General features: G+C 43.9%; 1 protein-coding gene across 7 annotated transcripts in view; it reads right to left on the bottom strand.

Moving 5' to 3' along the window:
- LOC142596455 (adenomatous polyposis coli protein-like) overlaps positions 1-24,164 on the bottom strand; it is a 126,704-nt gene that overhangs the window by 59,908 nt on the left and 42,632 nt on the right. For all 7 annotated transcript variants that reach the window (XM_075725557.1, XM_075725558.1, XM_075725561.1 and 4 more), the window contains exons 4-5: positions 23,877-23,985; positions 19,336-19,449 (exon numbers count right to left, since the gene is read on the bottom strand). In XM_075725557.1, coding sequence (XP_075581672.1) covers positions 19,336-19,449; positions 23,877-23,985 — 223 coding nt within the window. The remainder of the gene's footprint in view (positions 1-19,335; positions 19,450-23,876; positions 23,986-24,164) is intronic.

Raw genomic sequence — 24,164 nt, 5'->3', positions numbered from 1 at the left:
CATTCAGGGAGAGCTCAAACTGGGCTCATCCTGATGGTAATATTTATAGGGTGAAATAGTTGGCTGCTAGTCAGTAGTATAGACAAGATAGATGTCTTCATTTTAGCTCTGGTATCTTGTTCTGTACTTTGGTTATTTTGCATTTTTGGGCTTCGAAACCACCTTTCGAAATATTTTTCCGAGGCACCTTCACTCCCTTGTACGTGAACCAGGAGCATTCCAGCTCACATGTTCACCCCAAGGACGTGAGGCCTGTTGCTTCTTAGTCAGCCTGAACCAAAGTACGGCTAGGGGTCAAGTGTATCCATCACACCTCTGGAGCAGAGAATAAGTAAGTACCTCTGAACAAACATGAAAAATAAGAGCTCTTTACATTCTGGAATTTATAGATATCAGAGAGAATAAAATAGAACAGAATATTTCAGTTGGAAGGGACCCACAATGATCATCTAGTCCAACTGCCTGACCACTTCAGGGCTGACCGAAACATAAAGCATGTTGTTAAGGGCATTGTCCAAATGCCGCTTAAACACTGACAGGCATGGGGCATCGACCACCTCTCTAGGAAGCCTGTTCCAGTGTTTGACCACCCTCTTGGTAAAGAAGTACTTCCTAATATCTAGTCTGAACATCCCCTGGCGCAGCTTTGAACCATTCTACTACACCCCATGGAAAGGACCCATGTTGGAGCAGTTCGTGAAGGACTGTCTCCCATGGGTGGGACCCCACACTAGAGCAGGGGAAGAGTGTGAGGAGGAAGGAACAGCAGAGACGATGTGTGATGAACTGACCGCAACCCCCATTCCCCATCCTTCTGTGCCTCTCAGGGGGAGGAGGTAGAGAAGTCAGGTGTAAAGCTGAGCGTGGGAAGAAGGGAGGGGTGGGGGGAAGGTGTTTTTAGATTTGTTCTCATTTTTCATTATCCTGCTCTGATTTTGATTGGCAATAAATTTAATTTCCCCAAGATGAGCCTGTTTTGTCTGTGAAGGCAATTGCTGAGTGATCTCCCTGTCCTCATCTCAACCCACAAGCCTTTCATTGTATTTTCTCTCCCTGTCCAGTTGAGGAGGGGGAGTGACAGAGCAGCTTGGTGGGCACCTAGTGGCCAGCCAAGGTCAACCCACCACATCTGTGTTGGAGGCTGAGGTGAGCTTAACAGGGGACAAGTGGCAAAAGCACCCTATTGTGATCGGCCCGGGGGCCCCGTGTATCCTTGGCACAGGCTACCTCAGGAGAGGGTACTTCAAGGACCCAAAGGGGTACCAGTGGAACTTCGGTGTAGCCACCATGGATACAGAGAACATTAAACAGCTTTCTACCTTGCCTGGCATCTTGGAAGATCCCTCCACTGTGGGGTTGCTGAGGGTCGAAGAAAAGCACCACGATGGTGCACTGGCAGCAATATCGCACCAACCAAGACCCCCTGGCTCCCATCCGTAAGCTGGTGGGTATATGGCTGTTATCCATATCCAAGAAAAAAGAAACTCAAGCTTTCCTAGGCCTCGTGGGATTCTGGAGAATGCATATTCCAGCATATTCCAGGTTACAGTCAGCTTGTGAGCCCCCTCTGTCGAGTAATCCAAAAGAATAACTGTTTCAACTGGGGCCCTAAGCAGTAACAGGCCTTCAAACAGATCAAACAGGAGATGGCTTGTGCAGTAGCCCTTGGGACAGTCTGGACAGGACCAGATGTGAGAAAGGTGCTCTACACTGCGGCCAGGGAGCGTGGCCTCACCTGGAGCCTCTGGCAGAAAGCACCCAGAAAGACTCGATGCTAACCTCTAGGATGTTGGAGCTGGGGGTATCGAGGATCCAAGGCCCACTACACTGCGACTGAAAAGGAGATACTAGCAGCATATGAACTGGTTCAGGCCACTTCATTAGTAGTCAGTACAGAAGTACAGATCCTCTTGGCACCGTGACTGCCTGTGCTACACTGGATGTTCAAAGGAAGAGTCCCCTCTACACATCACGCGACCGAAACTACGTGGAGTAAGCAGGTGGCGTCGATCACACAATGGGCTCGAATGGGTAACCCCAACCGCCCAGGAAGAGATCATGAACTGGCCAGAAGGCAGAGATTTCAGAGCATCGCCTGAGGAGGTGACCTGTGCCCAAGAGGCCCCACTGTGTGAAATGAAAGGCAATATGTTCTGTTTACTGACAAGTCCTGTTGTATTGTGGGAAGCTATCGGAGGTGGAATGTTGCTCTGCAGAGTCCCATGTGACAAGCCGCAGAAATTGTCAAAGGAGAAGGCAAGTCAAGTCAATTTGCAGAAGTGAAATCCATCCAGCTGGCCCTAGATATTTCCCGAATGGGAAAAGTGGTCAGCACTCTATACTGACTGTCGTGGTTTAGCCCCAGCCAGCAACTAAGCACCACGCAGCTGCTCGCTCACTCCCCCTGCCCCGGTGGGATGGGGGAGAGAATCGGAGGAGTAAGAGTGAGAAACACTCCTGGGTTGAGATAAGAACAGTTTAATAATTGAAATAAAGTAAAATAGTAATGATAATAACAATATTATTATAATAATAATATACAAAGCAAGTGATGCACAATGCAATTGCTCACCACCCGCCGACCGATACCCAGACAGTCCCCGAGCAGCAATCGCTGCTCCCCGGCCAACCCCCCCCAGTTTATATACTGAGCATGACGTCATATGGTATGGAATAGCCCTTTGGTCGGTTTGGATCAACTATTCTGGCTGTGCCCCCTCCCAGTTTCTTGTGCACCTGGCAGAGCATGGGAAGCTGAAAAGTCCTTGACTAGCATAAGCAGTACTTAGCAACAACTAAAACATCGGTGTGTTATCAACATTCTTCTCCTACTAAATCCAAAACACAGCACTGTGCCTGCTACTAGGAAGAAAATTAACTCTATCCCAGCTGAAACCAGGACACTGACTCATGGATGGTGGCAAATGCCCTATGGGGGTGGCTACAGCAGTGGAAGAAGACCAACAGGAAACACAGAGATAAACCAATCTGGGCTGCTGCACTGTGGCAAGACATCGCTGCCTGGATAGAAAACATGGCTCTAAGGTACATCATGAAGATACTCACATGCTTAAGAGCTGTGCCACCCAAGAACATCAAAAGAATGAGCAGGTAGACCAGACTGCAAGAATTGGAGTGGCTCAGGTGGATCTGGACTGGGAATGTAAGGGTGAGCTATTCATAACTCGGTGGGCCCATGAAACATTAGGACATCTAAGGAGAGATGCAACATACAGATGGGCTCATGATTGAGGGGTGGACCTGACCACCACCACTATTGCACAGGTTATCCATGAATGTGAAACATGCGCCATAATTAAGTCAAGCAGGCAAAGCCTCTCTGGCACAGAGGATGGTGGCTGAGATATCAGTATGGGGAGGCCTGGCAGATCGATTATATCACCAGGGCAGGTGCTTACCATGGTGGAAGTGACTAACTGGGTGGCTGGAAACATACCCTGTGACCCATAAAGCTGCCAGAAACACCATCCTGGGTCTTGAAAAACAAGCTCTATGGCAACACAGCACCCCAGAAAGAATTGAGTCAGACGTGACTCATTTCCAAAACAACTTCATAGACACCTGGGCCAAGAAACACGACACTGACTGGGTGTATCACATCCTCTATTCACCCACAAGCCTCTGGAAAGACTGAATGATACAACAGACTGTTGAAGACTATACTGAGAGCAATGGGTGCTGGGACATTCAAGCACTGGGATGCAAATTTAGAACAGAATAGAATAGAATACACTAGACTATAGGAGTTGGAAGGGACCCACAACGATCATCTAGTCCAACTGCCTGACCACTTCAGGGCTGACCGAAACATAAAGCATGTTATTAACAGCATTGTCCAAATGCCGCTTAAACACTGACAGGCATGGGGCATCGACCACCTCTCTAGGAAGCCTGTTCCAGTGTTTGACCACCCTCTCGGTAAAGAAATACTTCCTAATATCTAGTCTAAACCTCCCCTGGTGCAGCTTTGAACCATTCCCACATGTCCTGTCACTGGATACCAGGGAGAAGAGCTCAGCACCTCCCTCTCCACTTCCCCTCCTCAGGAAGCTGTAGAGAGCAATGAGGTCACCCCTCAGTCTCCTTTTCTCCAAACTAGACAAACCCAGAATCCTCAGCTGCTCCTCATAGGACATGCCTTCTGGTCCCTTCGCCAGCTTTGTTGCCCTCCTCTGGACGCATTCAAGTACCTTCACATCCTTCTTAAATTGTGGGGCCCAGAACTGGGCACAGTACTCAAGGTGAGGCTGCACCAATGCTAAATACAGTGGGATAACCACCTCTTTTGACGGGCTGGTTATTGCCGTGTTTAATGCACCCCAGAATGCAGTTTGCCCTCTTGTCTGCCAGGGCACACCGCTGACTCACATTGAGCCTACTGTCAACCAGCACCCCCAGATCCCTTTCTGCAGGGCTGCTCTCCAGCCACTCCTCTCCCAATTTATACTTGTGTCTGGCATTACTCCGTCCCAGGTGCAGAATCCGGCATTTGTTCTTGTTAAATTTCATGCCACTGATGATTGCCCAATGTTCCAATCTATCCAGATCCCTCTGCAAGGCCTCTTGTCCCTCAAAAGAGTCAACAGCACCTCCCAGTTTGGTATCATCAGCAAACTTGCTAATGGTGCATTCAACTCCTGCCTCCAGATCGTTGGTAAAAGTATTGAAGAGACCTGGCCCTAGAATTGAGCCCTGAGGAACACCGCTGGTGACTGGTCACCGGACAGACGTAGCCCCATTCACTACAACCCTTTGGGGCCTGCCATTCAGCCAGTTCTTCACCCAGCGCACCGCGTGCCTGCTCATCTCACAATTGGACAACTTGTCCAGAAGGATGCTGTGAGGGACAGTATCAAAAGCCTTACTGAAATCCAGAAACACTACATCCACCGCCTTCCCTTCATCCACTAGGCGCGTAACCTTATCATAGAAGGATATCAAATTAGTTAAACAGGACTTTCCCTTTGTGAACCCATGTTGACTGTGCCTGATGATTGCATTGTCCTTTAAATGCCTTTCAATAGCACCCAGTATGATGATCTCCATAATTTTTCAAGGTACTGAGGTTAGACTAACAGGTCTGTAGTTTCCTGGGTCTTCCCTCACGCCCTTTTTGTAAATCAGAATAATGTTGGCTAGCTTCCAGTCAGCAGGGACCTCCCCAGACTCCCAAGACCTTTGGTAGATGATTGAGACGGGTCCCGCTGTAACATCCGCTAGCTCCTTCAGTACTCTGGGACGAATCCCATCAGGCCCCATGGACTTGCGAACATTCAGCTGATAGAGCTGGTCCCTTACAATTTCAGTGTCCACAAATGGAAAGTCACTGTTCCTGCAGTCTTAGTCCTCTGACTCAGGGGACCGGGCAGCCCAAGGTCTATCAGTATTATTAAAGACTGAGGCAAAAAAAGCATTGAGTGCCTCCATGTTTTCTTCATCCCTATTAGTCAGGTGACCATCCTCAACAAGTATTGGTCCAATGTTTTCTTTAGATCTCCTCTTGCTATTAACATACTTTAAAAAGCCTTTCTTGTTGTCTGACACAACACTGGACAGTTTTGACTCGAATTGAGCTTTGGCCTTTCGTGTCTTCTCCCTGCATATACGAACCACGGCTCTGTAATCTTCCTGCGAAGCCTGACCTTGCTTCCAGAGACCGTACAATTTCTTTTTCCTCTTGAAGCTCCATGAGGAGTTCCCTGATCAGCCAAGCTGGTCTTCTGCCCCGCTTGCTTGACTTTTGACACAATGGTATTGCCTGCTCCTGTGCTTCTAAAAGGTGGTTCTCAAAAACTGACCAGCACTCGTGGACTCCTAAGCCCTCAAAAGCAGATTCCCAGGATGCTCTGCTAAGTAGCTCCCTGAATAGCTTAAAGTTTGCTCTCCTGAAGTCCAGGGTAGCAACTGCTGTCCTTTTTTCTCATTACACTGAAAATTTTAAACTCAACCATTTCATGATCACTGTGGCCAAGACAGCCACCTGCCATCACATCTCCCACGAGTCCTTCTCTATTCACAAATAACAAGTCTAGGAGGGCATCTTTCCTAGTTGGCTGACTGAGTACTTGTGACAAGAAGTTATCTTCAACAAACTTCAGGAATTTCCCAGACCTGCTTGTCACAGCATTCCTAGTTGATGTCTGGGAAGTTGAAATCTCCCATAAGGACAAGGGTTACCGATCCAGAGATTTCTCCTAATTGCCTATAGAATAACTCATCAGTGCTATCATCCTGGTTAGGCGGTCCATAGTAGACACCCACTACAACATCTCTCTTGTTTTCTATTCCCCTCTCGACCACGTCATCCCTAACTGTAAGGGCTGTACAGTCAAACCTCTCCCTTACATATAGTACGACACCTCCACTTCACCTGCCCTGCCTGTCCCTCCATCCCAGCACTCCAGTCGTGGGACTCATTCCACCAAGTCTCACTAATACCAATGATATCGTAGCTCTGGGAACTGACCAACGCTTCCAGTTCATCCTTCTTGTTTCTCATATTGCGTGCGTTGGTGTACAAGCATTTCAGATATGCTCCTGAGCCCTCCGTGCTCCCAGGAGCAGCGTAAATGTTCCCACTAGCGTTGCCACTCTCAGGCGATACCATTGCAACCCTTGGCTTACCTTCGGTCATCCTGTGTGCATCCCCTTCCCCCACCAATTCTCGTTTAAAGCCCTCTTGATCGGTCCCGCCAGCTTACACCCAAAGATGTGTTTTCCCCATCGGGACAGGTGGATCCCGTCAGGCCCCAGCATGCCTTGTGTTTCAAAGACTCTTCTATAGTTATAAAACCCAAAGCTTTGGCGGAGGCACCAGTCCTGGAGCCAGGTATTGATATCTTAGGCTCATCTGTTTTTTCCAAGGTCTCTGTCTTTTACTGAGAGGATCAAGGAGAACACTACTTGCACTCCTGAATTTTTTAGCATTCTTCACAGGGCCCTGAAATCTCTTTTGATTGACCTTAGACTTTTTGTTGTGATATCATTAGTACACACATGAAAGAGCAGGAGTAGATAGTAGTCTGAAGGTTGTACTAAGCTCTTCAGTTGTCTGGTGACATCCCTAATTCAGGCCCCAGGAAGGCAGCAAACTTCCCTGAAAAGAGGGTCCGGTGTACAAATGGGTGTTTCTGTTCTGCACAGGAGGGAGTCGCCAACGACCATAACTTGCTGTTGTTTCTTCTCGGTGCTGGTCTTAATGCAAGTCTTGTTGCAGTGCGTCGGTCTATCTGACCTTGGCAAGACTGCTTGCCTAGGTTCCTCCTCTATCTCATTATGCGCTTCATCTACCATACCCAGGGCCTCATACCTATTCTGTAAGGGTATCTTAGGAGGTAAGGAGGGTTTTCTCTTACAGGTCCGTGCAGTAACCTTCTTCCACTCCTCCCCATCCCTCATAACGCTGCCTTCCTCCTGGCACCAAACGGATCCTGGGCCTGCCTCCGTAGTGGCCTAGCTGTGTGCATCAGAGGTGGCAGAGCATAGCTCCATTGGTCGATCTCCTTCTCAGACTCTTGAATACTCCTCAGTCTGCCCACCTCCTCCTGCAGCTCAGCCACCAGGCAGAGCAATTCATCTACCTGGTCACACATCCCACAGGCTTGCTTGCTATCACCCTCCATCTCCAGGAATATCCCTGCACGCACCCCACATCCAGAAACCTGTGTGGTCACATACTTTGACAGGAGCCCTGTCTGTGTGGCTGCATTGGTTCTACCAGGTGCTAGATGCTCAGGAGAAGCAGAGGACACAGCTTTTTGTCATATAATCACCATGCTGCTATGCACCTGCCTGCTGGGAAATATATATGCTCATCCATTGCAATCAGCCGGGCTGATTGTTTTAGCCTGTTTAAATTTCCTGTGCTGCTAGGTGCAGGTTCTGCTCCTTACTGGCTCATCTAGTCAGTTGGCCTGGGCTCAGTTGCTCAGGGAATCACCCCCTGTTCAGTCATAGTCTCTCCTTGTTCTCATGTGTCGCTTGCTGCTGCTGGTGATCCTTGTGCTGCTCCGGTGTCTGTTGCAATCTGAGAAGTTTCCCCTTCAGGTCAGAAATTGAGTAAAATCTTTGGCTGAATAGGAAAATCAGGGATGTTCTACATTTAGCTCTACCTGCCTATCCTACTGCTCTTTTTTTCTGCTTTTACTCTGGTTTCTGCTCCAACTATTGCTACTGCTTCTGGTTTGTAAGCACCTTTCTGACAAAAGTTATAGGGCCAGGGCTTGAACATAGCCAGTTCTCTGTGGGAACAGTCTATATGCCATTTGCATCTGCTGATTTGGTTTTGGGGCAAGTGCCCAGACTGTGGGATGATCTGCAGAAGGTGATGCAAAGTATATGTGGCATCTTTTGCATCTTTGCCCAACTCTACGTGGGCTGACATGCAGCAACTATTTGAGACTGTTTTTACTCCTGATGAAAAAAATTAAAATCTGGGAAACAAATCGCAGATGGCCTGGGGAAGCACAGGTCAGAACCGCATGGCCAGCCAGTGACCCAGGTCGGTCCCCTAAAGTTACCAGCCAATAGAGATATGCTGCAAAGAGTGAGAGGGGGGAATTGTTAAAATCCTTAGAGCTGGCAGGAAGGAAGACTGTAAATTGGGCTAAGGTCCGAGAATGCCGGCAAGGAAATACTGAACATCCTTCTGAATATTATGCCCAATTGGTTAAACGAGTGAGAATGTTTGGAGGGGTCAACCCTGAGAAGGAGGAAAATCGATCTTTAATGGTATCTTTCTTTGTATATCAGTCAGCCCCAGATATTAAGAAATATTTTTCTAAACACATACCTGGATGGCAGGGCAAAGGATTGGATTAAATAGTCAGCATTGCTATGTTTGTGTGTAATGGAAGAGATGAAAGACAGGTGAAGAAAAAAGAAAAGAACATGAACAGAAAGCTAGTCTGTTGGCAGCAACCTTGAATAGCAATCCTAGACTAAGGGGATGGGGATGTGAAAGTCTTCAAGGCAGAAGCAGAGGAGGAAATTTTAGGAGCAGTGGGCCTCAAGGAACAGGAGACTTGTAATTATTGTGGATAACAAGGTCACTGGAAATGGGAATGCCCGGTATGACCAAAGGGCTTCCCAAAAGAACCTCTCAGTCCTATGGTGCAATCTTTCCCTGCTCTATGCAACTGGGGCAGCTAGATTTCACCCAGGATTGACAGCAGGGACCTATTGTGCAGTCACTGCCGGAGCCTCTGAATACAAAATATTTTCCCCTTCTTCTTATGAGAATCTGGTCTTAAACCTTTTAATTAATGAACATAATTACCCCTGTCTAATAGATACAGGGGCAACTTTTTCTACCTTAAATCAGTATACCTATTCATCCGGACTCTCAATACCTTTTTGCATTTATTTGGGGAAAGATACAGCTAACACAGGCAAGGCTCCCTCAGGGCTTCGCTGGGTCCTCCACTATTTTTCTAAAATTTTAGTAAAAGATTTGCAGGATGATGTGTTTAAAAAATGGATCTGTTTTTGATACAGTATGTTGATAACTTATTAGTAGCCAAGGAATCTTGTATAGCTGACACCCATACCTTACTGTTTGCTTTAGCTGAGAAGAGCCATCGAATTTCTCCACGTAAGTTACAATTTTTTTTTATAAGAGAAGTGTAAAATATCTGGGTTACATCCTCCAGCAAGAGAAGTGGCATTTATCTGAGAACCATATTAAAGCCATTCAAAGTCTTCCCCGACCAGTTACTAAAACCAAACACGAGCCTTTTTAGGAACTGTAGGATTCTGCTGACCCTGGATAGCTGCTTTTGAGGAAATGGCAAAACCACTGATACAGATTACTGCTCAAGATGCTGGAGAACCCGTTCACTGGACAACAGACAAGGTAAAGACATTTGGGCTTTTGAAGCAAGCTGCACCTGCTCTGGGATTGCCAGACTACGGTAAGCTATTTACCTTGTTTGTACATGAAGGGAAAGGAATAGCCTTGGGGATGTTAACTCAAAGCCTTGGGAGATGACAATGTCCAACTGCACATTATTCAGCTCAGCCAGATCTGGTAGCTCAAGGATCTGTTGCCTGCACCTGTGCGATAGCTGCTGCAGCACTCTTAGTTGAACGGAGTAAAAATCCAGTGCTCGGACACCCTCGAATGGTACAAGTACCACATGAAGTTGAAATGTTGCTGTCACAGCACGTTACGCAGGCAATGTCGCCACAGCGAATCACTATGAGCTGATTCTCTTAACAACAGAAGACGTAACAATTAAGCAGTGTAATACACTGAACCCTGCTACTCTACTCCCTTTACCTGGATAAGGAACTCCACATCGCGATTATGTAATAACAACCCGTGAAGCCAAAAAGACTCAAGAAGATTTAGCAGATGTGCCGTTTCTAAATCCTGATCTGGAACTATTTGTAGATGGGTCCTCATATTATCTGAACGGCAATGGTGTTACAGGTTATCCAATAACTACTGTGAATAAAGTAGTGGAGGCTTCACCACTCAGTCCAAAGCTGAGGGCACAAGCAGCAGAATTGATTGCATTAACAAAGGCCCATCAGCTGGCCAAAGAAAAGACTGTAAATATTTATACTGATTCTCGATATGCATTTGGAGTATGCCACACTACTGGGCAGTTATGGAAGCCGCGTGGGTTTATGACTTCTAGTGGAAGTAAAATATCAAATGCTCCTCAAATTACGGAACTGTTAAAAGCTATACAATTCCAGAGAAACTTGCTGTCATTCATCAGCCAGCTTGTACCAGCGGAAGGACAAAAGAAGAGATAAGAAATAGTCTAACATATTGCTGCTGAAGCTGCAGCACAACTACCGTGTGAACCACTGGGCTTACAAACAGTCCAATGGTCTGACCTGGTGTTGCCTGCTCCTGAAAAGATATGTTTGACTGTTCCTGCTGAAGAAATTGACTCTTGGAAAAGGTATGAAATGACCAAAGACTCCCAGGGAATATGGAGAGCAGGTATGGAAAACCTTCCTATTTTACCTAAGCAATACCTGATTCCCATAACAAAAATGCATCACCATCTAGGGCATTTTGGGACTGCTGCACTAGCCCGGACAGTGCTGAAGAATTGGTTCGTGACAGGAATTTATGCTGCAGCCTAATAGGTAACTGTGTCTTGCATGCACTACCTTTAGCCTTAATGAATATTTAACAAAGACCTCAACAAACAACAAAACTGTCTCCCTATTGAAATACTACTTGAAAGACTGATACAACTCCCCATAACTGATGTACCCACTCATGTAATTTTATTAGCAGGAAATGAAAATGTGACCCAGTATATTTTACAGGTTCATAAATTATTAAAATACAATCAGGCCTGTGCACAGCTAATGCAACTGGTACCTCTAGAAGGGGCTCTGCACCCCTTCAATCTAGGGAATTATGTTTGGGTAAAGGTACACAAAAGAAAGGATAACTTATCTTCCCCGGTGGGAGGGACCATTTTTAGTATTGCTAACCTTTTCAGCAGTAAAGGTGGAAGAAAAATAGACTTGAATTCATCACTCCCGCCTAAAAGCTGCAGCCGATCTGGAAGTGGAACCAGGAAACCCTCCTGCCACTAAGGGAACATCCACCACTGCAGAGACTGATTCACCTGCAGCTGGGAACTTACGCAGAGCCAGCAGATTGGCTGTGAAACCACTGATCCTGTGTAAGAATTGGACAACAGGAAAGTGGAAAGTAATCTGATACTTATGAATTGCAGATGGACTGAACCATACCCTTACTTAGAATTAGAGTGCAACCAAGGGATAATTATTTTTGCTATTTGTGTGTGTCTGTTTTTCCTGTTAATAGTGATTTGGAAGCCTAGATTTTAATATGATAGCCTTTCTTATAAGCCTGTGGTAGAGTATTGATTATATGTGTTCATTCCATAATTTGGCCATAGCAACAGTCCAAACTATAGCAGCAGCAGCAAATAAGCCCGACTGTTGGATATGCACTAAAAGCCCATCCTCTACCGGAAATCAACTCGCCTGGGTTTCTGTCCCGTTGAATACTCAATGGTACAAGGATGGGCATATACATTATGAATTTTCACTAAAGAAAGGAAGGATACTGCCCTTCCGCCAAGAAGGGTTTGTCACTAGTTTGAAAGGAGACCCCTGGGTGTGCTTGGAGAGCAAACCTATTGACAAGCATACTCACTTTGTAGGGGCTGGGAATTGGAAATATATCTTTTAAATTAATAGAATTAATGGAAATGGACAACTCGGATCTTGGGACCACATAGATGAAAAGGGGAATCTTATGCCTGGAATGTTCCATAGATTTGTTCCTGTGCCACTCCTCCACCTCACCTGCCCTGCCTGTCCCTCCTGAACAGCCTGTAGCCCTCCATCCCAGCACTCTAGTCGTGGGACTCATTCCACCAAGTCTCACTAATACCAATGATGATATAGCTCTGGGAACTGACCAATGCTTCCAGTTCATCTTGTTTGTTTCTCATACTGCATGTGTTGGTGTACAACCATTTCAGATACACTCCCGAGCCCTCCATGCTCCCAGGAGCAGCATAAGTGTTCCCACTAGCATTGCCACCCTCAGGTGATGCCGTGCCAACCCTAGCAGAAGCCACTTGGCTAGTTAACACTAGAAGATCTGCTCCCCAACCTGGGCCCACCCAAACAAAACCCCTGCACACTGTGGAAAGAGATAAGGTCTCCGTAGTGTGCGTAGTGTTGTCGTTTAACTTGGCAGGCAGCTAAACACCACGCAGATGGTTGCTCACTCCCCCTTCCCCAGTGGGATGGGGGGGAGAATTGGGGGGGAAAAAAGAAAAAAAAAAAAAAAAAAACCCAAACCAAAAAAAACCCCACCAAAAAGAAAATTTGTGGGTTGAGATAAAGACAGTTTAATAGGATGGAAAAGGAAGGGAAAATAATAATGATAAAAGAATATACAAAACAAGCGATGCACAATGCAATTACTCACCACCTGCTGACCGATGCCTAGCCAGTTCCTGAGCAGTGATCATTGCCCCTGGCCAGCTCCCCCCAGTTTATATACTGAGCATGATGTCACATGGTATGGAACATCCCTTTGGCCAGTTTGGGTCAACTGTCCTGGCTGTGTCCCCTCCCAGCTTCTTGCTGGCAGGGCCTGAGGAGCTGAAAAGTCCTTGACTAGTGTAAGCACTACGTAGCAACAACTAAAACATCAGTGTGTTATCAACATTATCCTCATCCAAAACACAGCACTATACCAGCTACTAGAAGGGAAAAAAAAACCAACCAACCAACCAAACAAAAACCAACTCTATCCCAGCTGAAACCAGGACACGTAGTGAACTGGTTTGGAAAGACAGTGTGGGTTATTCCTTCTTCGGGAAAAGGCAAACCCATTCATAGGGCTGCTTTCACACAAGAACCTGGGTGTACTTGGCGGGTAATACAGCAAGATGGGGAAATCTGGTGTGTAGCTTCAAGGAGATTTAACCTTGGGGGAAATAAGCCATGACGTGAATTGCATGATATGCCATTGTTGTATGATGCTCCAGCAGGAGCCACCCAAACCAATGGAGAATGATCCTCATCAGGAACTGGGCAAGTGCAGCAGTTATCCAACCTGAACTGTACCAAGTCTGGCTGGGATGGAATTACTTTTTTTCCTAGCAGCCCATATGGTGCTGTGTTTTAGATTTGTGACCAAAACCGTGCTGATAACACACCAGTGTTTTAGCTATTCCTGAACAGTGCTTGCACAGCATCAAGTTTACCACTTTTGGAAGAAGGGGCAGGCAACTCAAGAAGACTACAGGGATCTCGTTAGGTCATGCAGAGAGGAAATTAGAAAGGCAAAAGCCCAGCTAGAACTCAATCTGGCCACTGTTGTAAGAGATAATAAAAAATGTTTCTACAAATACATTAACAACATGTATTACTAATGTATTTGTAGAAATACATTAACAACAAAAAGAGAGCTAAGGAGAATCTCCATCCTTTGTTGAATGTGGGGGGGAACATTGCCACCAAGGATGAGGAAAAGGCTGAGGTACTTAATGCCTTCTTTGCCTCTGTCTTTAATAGCCAGACCAGTTATCCCCAGGGCATTCAGCCCCCTGAGCTGGAAGACAGGGACAGAGAGCAGAATGAAGCCCCCATAATCCAGGAGGAAGCAGTTAATGACCTGCTACGCTACCTGGACGCTCACAAGTCTATGGGGCTGGATGGGATCCACCCGAGAGTACTGAGGGAGCTGGCGGAGGAGCTTGCCAAGCCACTTTCCATCATCTATCAGCAGTCCTGGTTAACAGGGGAGGTCCCATACGACTGGAGGCTTGCCAATGTGACGCCCATCTACAAGAAGGGCCGGAGGGAGGACCCGGGGAACTACAGGCCTGTCAGCCTGACCTCGGTGCCGGGGAAGATTATGGAGAGGTTCATCTTGAGTGCGCTCAACAGGCATGTGCAGGTCAACCAGGTGATCGGGCCCAGCCAGCGTGGGTTCATGAAAGGCAGGTCCTGCTTGACCAACCTGATCTCCTTCTATGACCAGGTGACCCGCCTGGTGGATGAAGGAAAGGCTGTGGATGTCATCTACCTGGATTTCAGTAAAGCCTTTGACACCGTCTCCCACAGCATCCTCCTAAGGAAGCTGGCGGCTCATGGCTTGGATGGGCGTACTCTTCGCTGGGTAAAAAACTGTCTGGATGGCTGAACCCAGAGAGTTGTGGTGAATGGAGTTAAATCCAGTTGGCGACCGGTCACAAGCGGTGTTCCCCAGGGCTCAGTTTTGGGGCCAGTCTTGTTTAATATCTTTATCAATGATCTGGATGAGGGGATTGAGTGTGCCTTCAGTAAGTTTGCAGATGACACCAAATTGGGCGGGAGTGTCGATCTGCTGGAGGGTAGGAAGGCCCTGCAGAGGGATCTGGACAGGCTGGATCGATGGGCCGAGGCCAATTGTATGAGGTTCAACAAGGCCAAGTGCCGGGTCCTGCACTTGGGTCACAACAACCCCATGCAGCGCTACAGGCTTGGGGAACAGTGGCTGGAAAGCTGCCTGGCTGAAAAGGACCTGGGGGTGTTGGTAGACAGCCGGCTGAACATGAGCCAGCAGTGTGCCCAGGTGGCCAAGAAGGCCAACAGCATCCTGGCTTGTATCAGGAATAGTGTGGCCAGCAGGACTAGGGAAGTGATTGTCCCCCTGTACTCAGCACTGGTGAGGCCGCACCTCAAATACTGTGTCCGGTTTTGGGTCCCTCACTACAAGAAAGACATTGAGTTGCTTGAGTGTGTCCAGAGAAGGGCAATGAAGCTGGTGAAGGGTCTGGAGCACAAGTCTTATGAGGAGCACCTGAGGGAACTGGGATGGTTTAGCCTGGAGAAGAGGAGGCTGAGGGGAGACCTTATCGCTCTCTACAACTACCTGAAAGGAGGTAGTAGTGAGGTGGGTGTTGGTCTCTTCTCCCAAGTAGTTAGCAATAGGACGAGAGGAAATGGCCTCAAGCTGCGCCAGGGGAGGTTCAGATTGGATATTAGGAGAAATTTCTTCACGGAAACGGTAGTCAAGCATTGGAACAGGCTGCCCAGAGAGGTGGTGGAGTCACCATCGCTGGAAGTGTTCAAAAAACATGTAGACGTGGCACTTTGGGACATGGTTTAGTAGGCATGGTGGTGTTGGGTTGATGGTTGGACTGATGATCTTAGAGGTCCTTTCCAACCTTAATGATTCCTAATTTTTACTTTCATTAAAAAGTAATCTAGCCACCAAGCCAGGAAACATGAAATTATTACTCTACTGTTAATTGGTTTAGTGGTGGACTTGGTAGTGTTAGGTTAATGGTTGGACTGGATGATCTTAAAGGTCTTTTCCAACCTAAACAATTCTATGATTATCTGAAGGCCTTCTCTTTTTCACTCTACCCCTCCCCAGTAAGTAAACTGGGGGGCAGGGAAGAGACTGAGAAGGGACACAGCCAGAACAGTTGACCCCAATGACCAAAGGGATATTCCATGCCAGGTAACATCATGCTCAGCAATAAAACTTGTGGTGGGTGGGTGGTAGTCTTTCCGCAGTAGCTGTTGTTGGGAGAGTGGCTGGGCATCAGTCTGCTTGCGGGAGGTGGTGAGTGATTGCCTTTGCATCATTTGCTTCTTTTCCTTTTTCCTCCCTTCACTTAAACTGTCTTTATCTTGACCCACAAGTTTTTCTCACTTCTGCTCTTCCAATTCTCTTCTCCATCCTGCTGTGTGGGGGGAGTCAGCAAACAGCTGGCGGGTGCTTAGTTGTTTGCTGGCATCAATCCACACCACAATTGAAGTTTTCTGAAACCTTTAGTGGTCTGCTGTTTTAGACAATTTTTAAAGCTCTTGGAATAAATTCCTACAAGAATGATCATTTTTTTGAGAGATTTTAAGAAACTCTAAACCTAATGACATCATTTTTGTTCTGGCATGAAGGAAAATTACATTCTATCATTCTATGATTTCAAGTCTTGGAATTAGAATTTATTTTTTATTTTTTAAGATTTTACTGTCCCATCTGACTGGGATTGAGTTAACTGTCTTCATAGCAGCCCCTATGGTGCTGTGCTTTGTATTTGTGGCTTAAGCAGTGCTGATAACACACCAATGTTTTGACTACTACTGAACAGTGCTTTCACAGAATCAAGGCTTTCTCTCTTTTCCCTCCCCCAACAGCAGGGGACAAGAGGCTGAGGGAGGACAAGAGACTGGGAGGGAACACAGCCAGGACAGCTGACTCCAACTGAGGAAAGGGATATTCCATACCATGAGATGTTGTGTTCAGCAATAAAAGTTCAGGGAAAGGAGGAGAAAGGGGGAGACATTCATGCTTATGGCATTTGTCTTGCCAAACAATCATTACGTGTGCTAAGGCCCTGCTTTTCAGGAAGTGGCTGGACATCTGCCTGCTGATGGAAGTAGTGAATAAATTCTTCTTTTTGCTTTGCTTGCACATGCAGCTTTTGCTTTCCCTATTAAACTGTCATTATTTTGGTCTTTTCAACTTCCTTCTATTTTGTTCTCATCCCGTGGGAGAGGGGAGTAAATGAGAGGCTGGGTGGGCATTTGGCTGAGGCCAACTCACCACATTTACAAAAATGAAATTTTACTTCTGCTTATAAGTATTGGACTACAATATTTGAATATTCAAAATAAAATGTGATTAACTATATCTTTTTCTTTTTTCATACAAGAACTACCATGTGAAGTTTAAATGGATAAGCTAAATTAAATTGCTAACACTACTAATGCATCTTTTTTTAATAACTGTTGGGTATGTGTTTGTATACAAACTTCATGCTGTGAGCTAACTAATGTACACAGTGTTTTAGAAGGAGGTTAAAGGAAGCAAGTCCCAATGATGACAGATGAGAGAGGGAGAAGGCTAGTATTTTATTGTTAATTTAAGGTCCAGGAGAAAGGGCAGCTAGTACATTAATTTCTTAGCCAGCGATAGGTTATCAGCTCTCTCACAGAATAAGTATTTGGGGACTATTAATACAGAGTTGTCTGAAATGCCAGTCTTTATATAGCTCGACTTTTCTCTTCCTCCAACTTACATTTGGCATTGTATTCTTAATCACAATCATGGAGGAACAAAAATATAGAGCAAAATGAAAGTTGAAAAACTAGCAAGTTCACTATACCTGCCAAATATGCAAAGTTCAGTTTTCACATTACAGTGGAATAATCTAGAATTTGCTTTTAAGTATTTATATGACAATTAACTTCTACACAGTTTTGGCACCTGTCCTTAGTATAATAAAACCAATGCAGATTAGTTATTTCCTATTTTATAATCTTTATATAATCCTAATAGACACTAATTTCCATAAGTATATAGGTGTTATACATATGTATAGGGAATAAAATAGTTGTGATAAACCCATGTGCAAACATTAATTCAGAAAACCATAAAAAAATTCAACATCCCCTCTTGTTAGTGTCCCATCGTGTGTCATCCCCCCCCCCCCAATTAATATGTAGGGAAGTACACATTTAGGGACAACTTAATTACTTTCACAGTGATATAACTACAGTCAAATCTTAGAAATACTTGATTTATTCTCTGAGCACACTTTGGCCAGCAAGCACTTTGGCTTTGCAAGTTTGGCCAGCTTGTTAGTAAGAAGATATCTTGCTCAGAAGTTCTAGTGTCGATTCAGTATTACTTTCTTTTACAACAGGGCTAACCAGACATACGCAGACAATTCTGAGTCTGTTCTGCCTTCGTTTGGAGCTGGCTGCACACAAGTAGCACAGCTGTATTAGTACAGGGCAGCACCATAGCTGATAAACCTCTATAACACAGCCATATGGCTTCCAGATCAGAGCCAGTTATCCAAGCAGCTTAAAACAAGGAAGAGTGAACTTTGGTCTGTCCGAGTACATCAATATAGATCCTTACATGGCCTTAATGTACATACCTCATAGTGAGCTCTACAATTAGAGGATGCATATTTTGCTAAAAAATTATAACCATAAGAATTTTCTGAAAAGTTTTACTAAATTACTTGCTTTAGAAAAAGCTGGTTTAAATTTTAATTACAAACAGAATTCATTAGAAATATTTCATATGAAGAATTTTGTGTTGAGGTAAATTTGGTGAAGAAAATGAAGCCTAAAGAGATTATTTTTATTAAAAGTTAGCTATTAATAACAAAACTGGCTATTTAACATCTATGGAAATAGACAGCAATGTATAATTCAAATTGTCACTCTACTACTGTGGGGGAATATTTTTTAAAGCCAGCATGCAATTGATAATTTCATTTACACACAATTACATTCTGAATTATACTTACAAATGTGTGTAACGATTTGCATAGAGAATTATACATATACTTTATACATAAAGAATTTACAGGTAAGGATGCAAATTACATTTTGCCAATATATCTCATTTTCAAAGATTATTCCTTGATACATGCTTTCTGGTCAGGGAAACTTAACAACAGTAACTGGAATTTACTCTAAACTTAAAAGCACAAACTTCAACAACAACATGACAAACAAAGCAGTTGCAATTACATGTTTGTTCAAAGCTAAAATTGAAATAAATTACAGCCAAATGATCAAAAATTACTTTCTTTTCAAGACATTGTCTACTACTCCCACCTACTCACAAGCTTTCTTTTAAACAGGCAGAGAAAGGTCCTTTTTGCCGAGTAGGTATTTTCTATTTTTTTATTCTTATTTTTGTATTTAAAAGGCTAGATAAATGTTCTGAAGGTATTCACTGGGCTTACACACAGTTTAAAGATATAAACCACCAATAACTTAATGAAAACACAGGAAAACCTTTTCCCATTCTTTCTAATGAAAGAAAAACTATACCTGTGCTCGCTTCTCCATGTCCTGACAAGTACCTAGTTGTTCTTCCATTGCAGCTCTGATTTGCCTTGCCTCATACTCTAACTGCCTTCTGGTCATATCTGTTTGCAAGGAGAACTGAAATTGAAGTACAAAGAAGGCATTTTAAATAAGATTGATATAAACTATGTATTTCTCTGAACAAAAGCAAAACATTTCCACACCAAACTTCATAAACAAAACATGAAAATAGACCCTTAAAAATATTACATTGTTAAAAACAAGAACACATAATATTGGCAAACCAACAGGCTACCTGCAACTCTTGTCAAATAACTAAGAGCAATATATAAACATTGAGACAATATAATTCATTAACATTTTTTAACTAAGCTTTTTTTTTGTTTGGTGGGTTTTTTTGGTTATTTTTTTTTTTTAACATAGCTGTTGAATTCATAGCCTACAACATTGCTTAAGGAAAGGTACTCCAACTAATATATTTTTCAAGGCATCAAAGCTAGTTTTTATTTTTATTGTTTATTTTAAAAAACAGGTCTTTGCAATTAAAGTAAAATACTAAAAATTAGCAAGAAAGTTGATTTAAGTTTACTCCCTCAAGCTTTATTTTAAAAGATTGTAGAAACATAGAAAAGTCTAGGCTGACAGGGACTTCTGGAGATCACCTGGTCCCACCTTCTGCTGAAAGCAGGGCCTTAGATTAGGTTATCCAGGCCCAAGTCAAGACAATTTTTGAATATTTCCAGCAAGGTAGATTCCACCATTCCATCATACATACACAAGTTAGTTATTCAAGCATGTGAAAAATAGTAACAGGTCCAGTAAACATGTTTGCTCAAAAAGTGAATTAGTTGATACCATCTTTTAATACACATGATTACCTTTAACTGTTCTTGCTAGATGAATATGAATTTATTTAATTTCTTGTCAGGTCAGTGGTTTCAAATACATAGCTCCCATATGGGAGTGGCAAGTAAAATGAAATGAATGCCATGGAAGATTAGAAGATCCATCATTTAAATATGAGCAAGAACTGTCTTTCTGGAAGAGGACAACATGAGCTCTTTCAAAAAAGGGAGGTGATGAGCAAATATGGCAGCTGTACTTAATTTTATGAAGACTTTTCTCTAGTCTGCTTTCCAGCAAAAAGATACTAGTAACTAAATAGACCACAAACCAAAAACAATGACTGCATGAATGTATGAAAAGCAAAACTAGAAGGCATAGTCATTCTTCAATATTAGGAGCAATTATACACAAGTATAAGATGACTGATAAAATTTAAAATCTTTCAGGAAGAAGTTTTACAAAGCACCTAACTACTTGTGGTGGGTTGACCCTGACTAGTCACCAGGTGACCACCAAGCTGCTCTATCACTCTGCCTTCTCAACAGGACAGGAGAAGAAAATATGATGAAAAGCTCATGGGTCGAAATAAGGACAGGGAGATTACTTAACAATTATCGTCACAGGCAAAACAGACTCGACTTGGGGAAGACCAATTTAAATTTATTGCCAATTAACAACAGAGTAGGATAGTGACAAATAAAATCAAAACTAAAAACACCTTCCCCCCACCCCTCCCTTCTTCCCAGATTCAACTTCACTCCTGACTTCTCTACCTCTTCCCTCCGAGCAGCGCAGGGGGATGGGGAATGGGGGTTGCGGTCAGTTCATAACACTCTCTCTGCTGTTCCTTCCTCCTCACGCTCTTCCCCTGCTCCAGCGTGAGGTTCCACCCACAGGATACAGTCCTTCACAAACATCTCCAGCGTGGGTCCTTTCCACAGGGTACAGTCCATCAGGAATGGACTGCTCCAGCATGGGTCCCCCATGGACCACAGTTCCTGCCAGAATACCTCCTCCTGCCTCACCATGGACAACCTGCCTCACCATGGTCTTCTCCACGGGCTTCAGGGGAATCTCTGTTCCAGCACCTGGAGCACCTCTTCCCCCTCCTTCACTGACCTTGGTGTCTGCAGAGTTGTTTCTCTCACATATTCACACTCCTCTCTCTCCCAGCTGCTGTTGCACAGCATTTTTTTTACCCTTTCTTAAATATGTTATCACAGAGGCACCACCAACTTTGCTGACTGGTTCAGCTTTGGCCAGCGGCAGGTCCATCTTGGAACCAGCTGGAACCAGCTCTGTCCAACATGGGGGCAGCTTCTGGTGTCTTCTCACAGAAGCCACCCCTGCAGCACCCCCCTCCCCAAAACTTTGCCACATAAACTACTGTATTTCACCATCAGTCTTAAAACAGTGCTATGTATTACAGGGACATGGCAGACCTTTTGGCATTACCATAGCACCACATTATTGATGGTCACTAACAGAAGACAGAAATTACCTTTGCTTCTTTGTTCTAGAGGTTCTCCTGGTATGGAAAAAGGAAAAATCAAAGCCAGTATACATTAGTCACTCTGTTCCACCAATAATATGCAGAGATTTTATGAAGGCAGAATTCATTACCCTTTTTGTTCTGGAAAAGGGTCTTAAAAGAAGGTCAGAAGGAAGCCTTCAGCTACAGACATATGAAAAGGAAGGTAAAGCTTGAAGCACAACCCTAGTACCCAACTATATTCTGGCAGATGCACAAAAATGAGAAGGTTGTGCATTTCAAAGCATGAGACAAAAACATGAGCTGAACTGAGAGGCAGAAATATGAAACTTTGAGGAAACTATGATAAAGTGTCATGGTTTAGCCCCAGCCAGCAACTAAGCACCACGCAGCCGCTCGCTCACTCCCCCTGCCCCAGTGGGATGGGGGAGAGAATCGGAGGAGTAAGAGTGAGAAACACTCCTGGGTTGAGATAAGAACAGTTTAATAATTGAAATAAAGTAAAATGGTAATGATAATAATAACAATATTATTATAATAATAATAATATACAAAGCAAGTGATGCACAATACAATTGCTCACCACCCACCGACCGATACCCAGACAGTTCCCGAGCAGCGATTGCTGCTCCCCGGCCAACCCCCCCCAGTTTATATACTGAGCATGACGTCATATGGTATGGAATAGCCCTTTGGTCAGTTTGGATCAACTATTCTGGCTGTGCCCCCTCCCAGTTTCTTGTGCACCTGGCAGAGCATGGGAAGCTGAAAAGTCCTTGACTAGCATAAGCAGTACTTAGCAACAACTAAAACATCAGTGTGTTATCAGCATTATTCTCATACTAAATCCAAAACATAGCACTATGCCAGCTACTAGGAAGAAAATTAACTCTATCCCAGCCGAAACCAGGACATAAAGTTTAAAAGTTTTATTTATTCTTATAAAATTCAATTATGGCTGATGTATTTTTTCATTATTGCTAGAAGTCAACTCTTCAATGTTTTTTGACAATAATTCAGTTTGGAGGTAAACAAGTCACCAACAGCAGGTCTCCCAGAAGACTTCACCAAGGTCAATTCAGAAAGCCAACAAGAGATATAACAGTCTACAAATATGTAAAACACTGATAAAAATGAATGGGATCTAACCTTCCACTGTGGATGGAATAAGTAGTGATGGACATAAATTGCCACAAAAGAGATTCAGTATAGATGTTAAGTAAAACATTCTAATAATATGAAGAGCTAAGTTAATTGATTACCTATGAAGTTGAGGAAACTTATTCTTAAAACCTATGACACATTTAGAGTGACACAGATACAGCTGATAATGCCTTTAGGAAATGGATTACATTTCCTCAAGGTCCTTTTTCCTTCTTTCTCCCCTTGTCCCTGGTTTTCTGATTAACTTGGCTGTGACTCAATATTAGATTTGCTAAAGTCCAGCTGTTTCACCCCAGTCACTAAAGTGTTTCCATATTCTATTTCTACTTCCAGGAAGCTGACTAGTTCTGACAGTACTGCATAAATACAGCTAAACTGATTCCTGAACAGATATGGCTCTGTAAAGATGGGCAACCAAGTCTTCCCATAACTGTACGTTCTAAAGAATGCACTGTGAATATATCCAAGCTGCTAAGGTCTGACAGGAGGAAAACCTGTATTATCTGGGGTATCGGAGATCTTCATTATCCCAGAAAACAGTGACTTGACTATAGTTTGGAGAAGGCAAGGTAAAAGTTTGCAGGGGCATTAATATCTGCATAGGCTATAGCACCACTTTACTCACTGTTCTGAATTAAGAGCTCCTGTGTAAATGGTCTCTTAGTCTAATATTGCTCTCAAAATTAAAAGAATCCATAAAATAAACAAAACTGATAGAAAAAAAGGCCTTTGGGGGATACAGTTAAAGAAGAAACCTAGTGACATATAACTCATTTGTCATAACTTTTCAGTGCTCCTCTCTAGCACTGACATTCATACTGATGGGTATGAATTTTAACAGGTAAAATAACATCTGAAAACCAGGGAATTGCAAAGGAAAAAATACATTATTTAGTCTGAATTAACTTTGCATAGTGAACAAAAAAAAATGCTTTAAATGAAAACAATAGTAGAGAATGTCCTTAAATTCATAAAATATACACAGCATCTAAACAGAGAACATAGCACCAGATACATAAATGAGCATGTTGTAGTTACTTACATTTTCAGTAAGGGGGATACTATCAATCCTTTTAGTAAGGTCCTGAAGCTGAGCATAATACCAGTCCTTTTCTTTCTCTTCCTTCTCAAGCTCCGCAAGCAACACAGATCTATCAAAAACAAAAGCCAGAAATGTCTCACTAGTAAGTCTTCATTATCAAATACAAGTACAGCAATAAGCATTGATACCTATATAAAAGGTAAAATAAGAAATGAGGCTTGATGAAGACAGCACTAACAAGAAGTTGAGAAGGTGGGTTCTGTTCCCTGGCCCTAGCTAATCAAACTA

This window comes from Pelecanus crispus, chromosome W (genome assembly GCF_030463565.1).
Source record: "Pelecanus crispus isolate bPelCri1 chromosome W, bPelCri1.pri, whole genome shotgun sequence".
Taxonomy (NCBI): Eukaryota; Metazoa; Chordata; class Aves; order Pelecaniformes; family Pelecanidae; genus Pelecanus; species Pelecanus crispus.
This window is presented reverse-complemented; position numbering and strand designations above follow the sequence as displayed.